General features: G+C 40.4%; 1 protein-coding gene across 2 annotated transcripts; it reads left to right on the top strand.

The window, feature by feature from the left end:
• The first annotated feature begins 3,675 nt into the window (after positions 1-3,675).
• Positions 3,676-10,012, top strand: tymp (thymidine phosphorylase). 2 transcript variants are annotated; one of them, XM_061077376.1, is made up of 10 exons: positions 3,676-3,734; positions 4,748-4,871; positions 4,948-5,150; positions 5,279-5,377; positions 5,470-5,599; positions 5,693-5,811; positions 6,426-6,588; positions 8,701-8,928; positions 9,272-9,412; positions 9,574-10,012. In XM_061077376.1, the coding sequence occupies exons 1-10, from the start codon at positions 3,684-3,686 to the stop codon at positions 9,717-9,719; spliced, it is 1,404 nt and encodes a 467-aa protein (XP_060933359.1). In that variant the 5' UTR covers positions 3,676-3,683; the 3' UTR covers positions 9,720-10,012. The 2 variants fall into 2 exon arrangements, with proteins under 2 accessions (XP_060933359.1, XP_060933367.1); XM_061077384.1 differs by lacking the exon at positions 3,676-3,734 and adding an exon at positions 4,539-4,625.
• The last annotated feature ends 786 nt before the right edge of the window (positions 10,013-10,798 follow it).

Genomic DNA, 10,798 nt, shown 5'->3' on the forward strand with positions numbered 1-10,798 from the left:
GCATAGCTCAAACTAAAATGAAAGAATTACACCTCCCAACAGCAACTTGGTCTCATTTACATGTTGTAACTCGTTATTTAACAAACTGGTCGTCAAACCAGACGCAGGAAAAAGCTTCGAAGACGACAAACGAACTGCTGCTAAAACCATGTTTAATTTTGATTGTTGTTGTCTTTCTAAACCTGTACAATAAACAGGTTACAGCACGTAAATAAGACATCTCCGAAGTTGCTGGAAGGTGTAGAGTTTTAAAAACATATTTGCTTTATTATATCACTACAATTAAAATGTATTCTCAGTATTTTACACAAACTCCACACAACGATCTTGTGATGTAACGCGTCTCCTCTTGATCTCCGCTAAAGCACAATCAACGTTTCAGTGCCTCTATCCACTTCGAACCAATCAACCGCGTTTATCCATCTTTATTCCGACTTTAGTACCTGAACATGTGACGCAATGACAGCGCCCTTTTATAGAAGTAATACCTGCCCATGGCAGACTAGAGGTGTAGAATATATAGTCCATGTACAGCACATCACAGTAGACTATATAGTCTCATGAATATATATTATGGTAGAATAATGTAGCTATAGTGTAATATATAAAGTATAGTAGAAAATGAAATATACAGTAATATTTTGGTCTATGAGGTCTCTATCCGTTTGTGGTATTCAGACTTTGTAAACACCTACATATCAGCTGTTAGCCTGATGCTAATAAAAGATCAGTTTCAACTCACATTCTTAGACCAACATGGCTACAACATCCCTGTGTCGTATACACAAAGTATTAGGACAACACGTCTTAACACGACCAATCAGCTGGCTCCTCGTTCGCCCCTGTGGCCAACTGCAGTAGTACAACAACACAATATCTCCCGTTGACCTCAATTATAAATGAAACATCTGTAAAACTGTTGAGGACTCAAATCTAATCAAGATCAATTCTAACTTTTTGCATGCTGAATTTTTAAAAACGACAAAGTTTTTATATTTGTAAATGTTTCCCACTGCTCAGACAAGCTATTTGTATGTGTGAGATGTTCTAGTGAAAAGAAGAGATTAGATTTTGCGTGATGAGACATTTAGATTTGAATTATTGGGGGACAACTTCAAAACCAGTTCTGAATACATCCGGAATCTCTCCTGAAAATGTTTTTCAACTTAATCAGCATAAATCTACAGACAGACGCCGTTAGTCAGGAGGTGGTGGAGACCAAAACAAGAGCTAAATGAGAGGGAGACAAACTCCAGCTGAATCAGAGTTCAACATATCATCTTTAAAAGTTGATATGTCAATGTTATGTCACTTTTTATAGCACGTTCATATAAAATGGACGCCATTGACCACAAAGTATAAAAAAAAGATTCTAGGTATAATTTTCTGACTCTAAATCTGAATTTAGTGTGTCCTTGTGGACTGATTAACCTGCACTGCCCAGTAAACATTGGACATTTAATGATTCATTTAAATAACGTCGCCTTCTACGCTTGACGATCCAAATGAAACCAGCTGTTTACACCACAAACATCTTTTGAACCAACATTCCTGGTTTCACAGACCAAGAAAGTGCCTGTTGTGTAGCTGTTTACACTGAGTGAATATCACATATGACAGATAAATGCTGTATGTCTGTGTAGTTTATATCGCAATGGACTAAATTAACTGTACAGAGTAAATCGCGGAACGAGCCGTCGCCCTCTCTGCAACATTTAAAGTAGTTTGGTTTTCGTTCAGTGATGACATGTGACCTCAGGTCCCTGCTGACATGAGGTCATTCACATCTCGTGGGATTCGTCAGCCAACTTTCTATCCTCCAGAGATCTTCATCAGGCATCAACGAAAAGCAGCGATGGTTTTTAGATCTCAAGGATGCTGAACGTACAACACTAAATTTGAACCATTCATCAAATGCCAATGATGGTTTGTAAATTCACAACAATGGTTTTGTTCAAATCTCTTTGAGTTAGAGCTCCACTAGATGGCAGTAATGCACCTTGACGTTGTTTGTCACACGGAAATAAACCAAACAGATCCTGATGATGGCTGACGAAGAACTCTGGTGGACTGAACTGTTGCTCGGTCTCAATTACATGAAGATCTTTGGTTTGATTCTTCTTACATCAAGAAACTACTTCCAATTAACTGAGAAAAACCGTAAATACGAAGATCAACCAGTCCTAATGTACTAATTCCTCAACTTCCTGCAGATTGGCTGAGAACCCTGGCTTTTAACTTCTGTGTGAAACCCTCCTCCTCCTGATTTTCACCTGGTTCTAATGGTTTTATGGTTTTAAGGTTAACCCCCCACCCGACCCCCACCCCCCTTTCTGGCTTCCTCTTTTTAAAGTATGTTTGTAGTTTCTTTTGGAGTGAGTGGCGTGATTTGTATTTTTTTTTCCTTTTCTAAAAACAAATTGAGCACACGATGACAACTGATGAGCTCTGCAACGCAACAGACTGTAATCTTTATAATAAACTGTCATTTACTACAAAGAGTCTGGACTTCATGTGTGGTTCTTTCAAGGTGAGACTCAACGGATTCAACAGGTTTGTAACCTCTGACTTTGTTTTGGCGATAAAGTCGAGTTAATCACTGATCTCATGACGTCTCGACACCTTCACACACTCTAAGTAACTGACTTCAGGGAAAAGATCTGCAGACCTCCAGGTAGACTTCAGTAGCAGAATATAACTGCACCAGGTTTGACAAAATCTAGTTTCAAGACTTTGAATCTAGTTTGTTTTATATTGAGCCCATGTTTTTGTGTCAATATTGATAATCAACACAACAAACAGTAAAATAAGTGTTAGAGCTTAAACAACTTTTGGTCATTATCAGTAATAAAGATCACATACAGTTACAGTGTAAAGCTGAGGTCAGGCTGTCTGCTGTATGTGTGTGAATGGGTCTGGTGAAATATATAGCTACCGAGTTTATGCTGAATCCTGCCTGCCTACTGAAGATGGTAAAACTTTATGGATGTTTCCGTGTGTTAAACATTAGGGTAGGATACATTTTTATTTTACGTCCAAAATATAATTTCATATTCGGACTCCCGCCCCATCGTGTTCAAATCACAGAAAAACCTTTCTCTTATAGATAACTAGAGACTCCACATCAGCCGTTGGACAAAGGATAATTTTGTCCGTTTTTCGCCGTCCATCTTTAAGGAATATTTACCAGGAGATATGTAGACACCAATTTTTCTTAAGGTGGAAAACTTGGACCTGTTGCACCTCTGATCCCTCAGATCGATGATTTTCAGACACAAATAAATGTTCAACAACATGACATGTCCCCTTTAGAAGTAAAGGTATGAGTGTGAACTGACTGGGTTCAGCCACTGGGATCAGGTTCCATGTGTTGATCACCAGGTTTAAAGGAACAAAGTAAAAGGAGTAGAACACATTTTCTATAATATGTATCTGTTCCTTCCAATCATGACTCTATAACCAGACATTAATCTGTGGCTTTATCTTTGCACATGTTTTGCATACGACATTATGAACATCTCAGACGACCCTCAGACTGTGTGAAAGGGCAGCAACCTCAAGCAGACATAGATTTTTATTTGTCTTTGAGTAAACCAGAGCTGGGACATGATTGGCTCTTTTGGCCTGTTATATCCTCCTCCCTGAGCTCCCATTGGCCGGTGAACTTGACCTGTGGCTGCTTGATGATCACTCAAGAGTCGATGGCACTTGACAGGCTGCGAACACCAGACCAGGTAGGGACCAGGGACAACTTAGAATGATCGCATTTTGAATGTATGATGATGTTTTTGGTCTAGTTTTTAGATTTTTTAGTGACTAGGAACCTTCTGAGTGGAGAAGCTTCCAAGAGAAGGAGCACTTGGTTTTAATAAACACTCTAAGTCACTTAGTCTGGGCGACCTGCTCCAGGCCGGCAGGAAGCTCAGGAGCAGATCAATACTAAAAATATTTTTTGTGCCACGTGAATCTCAAAAATGAGGAGTGGAGCTTGTTTGGAATCCTGTAGAACCGGCTTCTTCGTTCAGAGCAGAATGAGATAATCTGTATTTGACGTGTTCAAAGTTTCAGGCTGTGAATGAATGACAGATGAAGGAGAAGCCGACTGAATAACCACAGTCAGAGCAGCAGAGCTCTCCGTTAATAAAGATGGTGACACATCTCCACTTCCCTTTAAAATGGTAAATGGTAAATGGATTTGTATTTATATAGCGCTTTTCTAGTCTGATGATGACCACTCAAAGCGCTTTACAGTACAGTTTCACATTCACCCATTCACACACACATTCATACAGTGCATCTACTTGCAGCACTTTGTTATTCTATGGGGGGCTATTGAGGGTTCAGCATCTTGCCCAAGGACACTTCAGCATGCAGATGGTTCAGACTGGGGATCGAACCGCCGACCTTCAGGTTGGAGGACGACCACTCTACCCCTCAGCCACAGCCGCCCAGGCTTAAACTTTATCACATCTCATCATCGTCGAAGACGAAAGTGCAGTAAACACAGTCTAAGTGTATGTTGTATATAAATTAACATTATATCTACACACACACACTCAGTGTTCGTTGGGCATGTGTCTGATGGTGTGAAAGATCCAATCCATCTTCGTGCTCCAGCCTCCATGGTGAGCATCGTTCATCTGCTTGGTGAAATACTCCAGCTGAAACTGTCGTCCATCTTTGTATTTGGTCGTGGAAACATCTCAAAGATGATTCAGAGAAATGGGAGATTCTTTTCTGTTTTCAGGTCAACATGCTGTCGATACCAGATCTGATCAAGAAGAAGAGAGACGGAGAAACACTGAGCGACGAGGAAATCGGAACTTTCATCAACGCTGTCACAAACCAAACTATCCAGGAATGTCAGATAGGTACAAACAGCTCACCTGCCTCAAACTAACCGGACTGAATCAGCTGCTTCTTACTCGTGTCTCTTCTTCTGTTGAGGTGCGATGCTCATGGCGATCTGGCAGAAGGGGATGGTCGTCACGGAAACCGAGACCCTCACTAGGGAGATGATGTCATCGGGTGAAGTGATGTCATGGCCAAAGGAGTGGGCGGGGCTCCTGGTTGACAAACACTCGACCGGTGGCGTGGGAGATAAAATCAGCCTTGTGTTAGCGCCTGCGCTCGCCGCCTGTGGCTGCAAGGTGGGTGTGTCCTAATCAACTACTTATTAAAGAGACTTTTAATAGAAAGTTTTCATGTTCCTGATCAAATGTTTTTATAAAATGGAACGTGTGTGATTCTCTAATCTCAGGTGCTTTGTCTTCAACAGGTACCTATGATCAGTGGGCGGGGCTTAGCTCATACAGGAGGTACCCTGGATAAACTGGAGTCGATTCCAGGATTCGACATCCACCAATCAGCTGAGCAGGTAAACAACAAAACATCCATTTACTTACTGTTTGATTTACAATGATCTGCTTCACTATGAACACTATAATGGTTAATTGACATTAATTACAGGTTCAGAGGATCCTGGGCTCTGTGGGCTGTTGCATTGTGGGTCAGACGGAGAGGCTGGTCCCTGCAGACCGGGTCCTGTACGCCCTGCGGGACGCCACCAGCACCGTGGACAGTTTGCCTCTCATCACAGGTACCGGACAGAAACCTGACTCCATCCAACACTATTAAAACCAACTCTGATCAGTAAATGAGAATTTGAATATGTGGTCGTTGTGTTTTTCAGGTTCGATTATTTCTAAGAAAGGTGCAGAGTCTCTGACGGCTCTGGTGCTGGACGTGAAGTTTGGAAAAGCTGCTCTGTATAAAGATCTGGAAAGTGCTAGACAACTGGCTCAGTCTCTGGTACGAACATTTAAATCAAAACACTGGGAAGATTTTACAATTTTTCCTATACTTATATTTTCATTCAAGATGCTGGAACCAGTAATTATTTAAGTTTCTGTAGATTTTAATGTGTCAATCAATTTATTGATTAATCAACACGTAATTAAAGCTCAAATATTAGGAGTGGAAGTGAGTTTCATTGACAGAACTTTTGTGGAATTCTGTGCCTCGAAAATTTATCTCGAGATGTGAAATAAAGCGTTTCTCAGACCGGAGTTTTCTTCGAGTTTCAACAAATAGTTAAAAAGGAAGGTTTTTATACATTCTGGTAAAGCAGGAAACAAAATAGAAAACAGACAGGAAACGTCTGGCAACTGGCACTAACACTACAGAAAGAGGAATCAACCCCAGCTCCCAGTTGCCCAGATAAACGTCAACCGGAGATGAAAGTACCAAGCTAGGTCATGAACCTTGAGGTTGCATCAGCTTAGTGCACAGAAAACAGTCAAAACAGTGGTAAGACATTGATCAGTGGAATTTTCCATTACACTGCCTCCCCCATGTTTTCAAAGAAATGAAACAAGCATAGATTTTTGTTTAGTTTGTGATAAAGTCTAGATTTCATGTTTCAGGTGAACGCAGGAAACGGTCTGGGCATGCGTACGGGGGCGGTCCTGAGTCGTATGGACGCTACGATTGGTCGATGTGTGGGCAACAGCCTGGAGGTGATGGAGTCTCTGGAGACGCTGAAGGGAAATGGACCTGAAGACGTGATGGAGCTGGTGACCACTCTCGGTACAACACCTCACTTTGTCCTGTGAATTACCAAAGTCACAGTTTAGCAGTGGTGTATAAAGTACTTGAAAGCCACACTTGAGTAAAAGTACAGATATCTTACTTGAAAGTGACTCCGGTAAAAGTAAAAGTCACCCGTCAGAAAATAACTTGAGTAAAAGTCTTAGAGTCGCTCATATTGACTGTACTTAAGTATCAGAAGTATCTGGTGTTGAAATTTACTTAAGTATCAAAAGTAAAAGTACAAGTACCAAAATTTTAAATGCTAAGTGCTTTTTATAGTAGGCCTATACAGACACGAAACTACCCAAAATTGTTCTCTTCAGGATTTATTTCAACTGACTGAAAAATTATAACAATACGATATATAATGTATAAGTTTACAAATTTTGAACCCGAGATGGTGAGGTTAAAATAGTATTGGACAAGTGCAAAGAATCAACAAAACAGAATAAACAAGTGCCTCTTGAGTCTACCTAAGTACACTAATAGACCAAAGTATAACCACTAAAAAGTCTGTAAATATCACTAAATATGGACCTTTCATCAGTAGCAGGAGTGATACACAATGCCCCTTATGATAACTCAGCAAAGGGAAAGGCACACAAAATAAGATAGTTTCTCTTTTGTTAACAGCCTGGACAGTGCTAGTACAGAGAAGAAAAAAAAAGGAAATATGCTAAATTACATCTACAAAATACATCCAATTGAATATCTTTAGGTGCAAATTTGGTTACAGTATTTTGGTGACTTTATTTTGAAATTTATAAATTATCAGTGTCTCGCTTGACGGCACTTCAACACTAACCAGGATTGCTCAACCCTGGAAAGTACCAACTATAAAATACAATTTCAAAAAATGTCTATGTCATCTCCCCAGACCTGCACTTCTCCATGTCTCCACCTGATGTCCCCGCACTTTTATTTAATTTGTCATTTTTCTTTCCAAAATTCCACTTCCGTCCTCGCCCACGCACCTGATCCCACCTCCCTCATCACCAAAACCAGTATTTACAGTTGCCTTTGTAAGCATCTCCTCGTTGGTTTGTCAGTTTATGAACCTTTTGTGTCTAGTAGCGGAATTTTGTAACTGCCTGGATGTTTACCTGCCTGTGTACCTGCCCGCCAGCTTGTCCACGCATCTACATGTAAGCCTGTTTATTTATCATTAGACTATCTTCACTGAATGGGCCTGCGTTTGTGTTTGCATTTGTTTCCAGCAGGGTGACAAATACACCTGTAGGGTATCTTGCCTGTAGGGACGACAAAGTGAAGACACAACGCTTGAAGTTGTACACATCAGCCAGTTTGTACAATACATATATAACGACTCAACAGCTTTTAAGTTGTATTGAGTCAGCACAAAGGGCGACTTAGGATTGGAATTGGCAATATATAGATATATAATATCTTTGCAAAAATTATATTGGCATTATAGTGAGTGGAAAACTGGGCCTGATTACCCAGGGTTCCATTTGGCGAGGTCCATTAAAAATTGAATTGTGTGCGTGAATATGCAGTAGTCCACGACACAGTGTTTGTTTTTGGTTGTGTTGGCTGAAAGTTGTTTTTGCGTTTGCTTATATAATTGGTTGTGTTGTTTGTTTTTCCTTCTCGACTTGTTTTAAATCTGTTTGTTTTGTTTACGTGGACGTGTAAGACTAATCAGATACAGCCAACCAATGATAGTCTATTTGCCAACAGTTTTTGTTTAAACCAACTACTTCCAATATTTTCTTTAAGAAAAGTTAACCACTTGCTGCTTCGAGTTATGTATTTATGTACTTCCCACCACTGCAGTTTAGATCATTTTTTTAAAGAATAAAGAACGTTCCTTTTAACTAAAGATTCCACAGCCTGCCGGAGAATCATCATATTTTAAAATGTTCTCCAGTGTCACAGTGATCCACTGATAAATGTCTGGACATTAACGAGTTCACAGGAAACAGGAGCTGCAGACGACCGGCAAAATATTAACTCCCACTTTACACTCACCTACTTTTAATCATTAGAAAACTGCAAATCAATGTCAATGTCTGTTGTCATAGATAGAAGTTCCTCAGGAATCACCTGTATCACACTAACAGACAGCACCTGTGTGTGTGAGTGTAGGAGGTGTGCTGCTGCTGATGACCAGCTCGGTGTCTGACCTATCAGAAGGCAGTAAGCAGATCCGTGAGGCTGTGACCAGCGGAGCAGCTCTGATGAAGTTTCAGGCCATGATGGAGTTTCAGGGCGTTGCCACGGAGACGTGTCGCTCGCTGTGCTCCGCTCACACAGATTATTTCAGTGTCCTGAGAAAAGCTCGACATCAGATTGAACTGACGACTCCTGCAGACGGTAACTAAATATATATATAAAAACGATTTAAAATTCATTTCATGTTGAATTTGTTAATTAACGTAAAATCATCTTAAATATTTCTGCTGATAAACATTTGAGGCACTGAGGAGATTAATATTAACTTCGGTTACAAGGCCACAGAATAACTATTGGAGTTGATTGAATTCATCTCTCTCTCTCTCTCTCTCTCTCTCTCTCTCTCTCTCTCTCTCTCTCTACCTCTCTCTACCTCTCTCTCTCTCTCTCTCTCTCTCTCTCTCTCTCTCTCTCTCTCTCTCTCTCTCTCTCTCTCTCTCTCTCTCTCTCTCTCTCTCTCTCTCTCTCTCTCTCTCTCTCTCAGGAGTGGTAAAGGATGTTGATGGTTTCGTATTAGCTGAAATTCTTCATAAGCTGGGGGCGGGGCGATCGAAGGCTGGAGAACCTATCAATCACAGTGTGGGGGCGGAGCTGCTGGTGTCACTTGGTCAAAAGGTCGAAACAGGTGAGAGGAGATGATGAAGATGACGAAGATGACGAAGATGACGAAGAAGATGACGATGATGATGATGATGATGATGATGATGATGATGATGATGATGATGATGATGATGATGATGATGATGATGATGATGATGATGATGATGATGATGTTTGTGCTCTCAGGCGCCCCCTGGCTGCGCCTTCATTACGAGGATCCGGCTCCGACTCCAGACCAAATGAGTCGACTGCAGAAAGCTCTGACTCTGGGAGCAAACACACACAAACAACACAAACACAATCTGGTGGAAGAACTGCTTCTTCCTCAGTAAAACTATTGCTTCAAATATCAGGCGGGTTTCCTGACTTATACTGCATTCAGCCACCAGGGGGCAACCGGGGTGTTTTGGTTTCACTTTGGGGAGCTGTCATGTCGTCCAACAGTCTTTGCAAAAACTGTAACTTTTAAGTCTTAAGTGAATAAAATGTGGAGCCTCAATGATGAGTCAACATCTGGAGCCTCTGGTGGACCTTCCTGGAAATTGAATAATAGTCATATGGGAGTTTTAAAAGCAGAGTAAGTCCATTATTTCACAGTAAACTGGGTTTGAAACTTAAAATTTGATTATGGTTCTGTTGTTATTCTTCATCGTGTGAGGTTTCTGTCTCAGCTGCTCCAATTCTATTCTGTCCCTGACCTCTAGTGGACAAACAGCCACACTGCGTCCTGACCCTAAAATGTTGCTACCATGAAAATATTCTTCGAGCAGGTGAACTTTAAATCAAGGAAATATCATTATAATAATAAGATGATACAATAACATTATATGAAATAATCATATATGAATTGAATATGAACGGTATTTGCACATACAAAAACACAAAAGCTCATATAAATACATAAATTATAAAACAACAATGATACAAGACACACACCCCCAATAGCCCCCCCCCCCCCAGCCCCCCGCCCAGACTCTGTCGTCATGTGACGTCGCAGAGAGCAGAAACTAGTGTAGATGTCTCACTTCTCTTCAAAGTCTGTGAACCAATTCCTGCTGACTATGCTACAAATACTTGCCCTTTGAACAGACTCTGGAACTTTTATATAATTTAGTTTTCATTCAGTTCATAAGAAACTTCAATTTAATTATATTGTATTATATAGTATGTCTTACATTGGATTTCTGAATATCTGAATATAAAAGTGCTTTAGCTTGAAAAATGCAAATAGCTTATTATTATTAGTGTTGTATCTTTATATTATAGGTTTTTTTTCTATAGCTCTAAAACATGTAATAAAAGGTGTATGCAAATATTCTTATTTAATAATTACAACACAAACACAGGGCGGACAGGATGTGGGATGTCCGCTCTTCAAATAACCGAGTGACTCATGACTTTGAACGTAGAC

This window comes from Limanda limanda, chromosome 1 (genome assembly GCF_963576545.1).
Source record: "Limanda limanda chromosome 1, fLimLim1.1, whole genome shotgun sequence".
Classification (NCBI taxonomy): Eukaryota; Metazoa; Chordata; class Actinopteri; order Pleuronectiformes; family Pleuronectidae; genus Limanda; species Limanda limanda.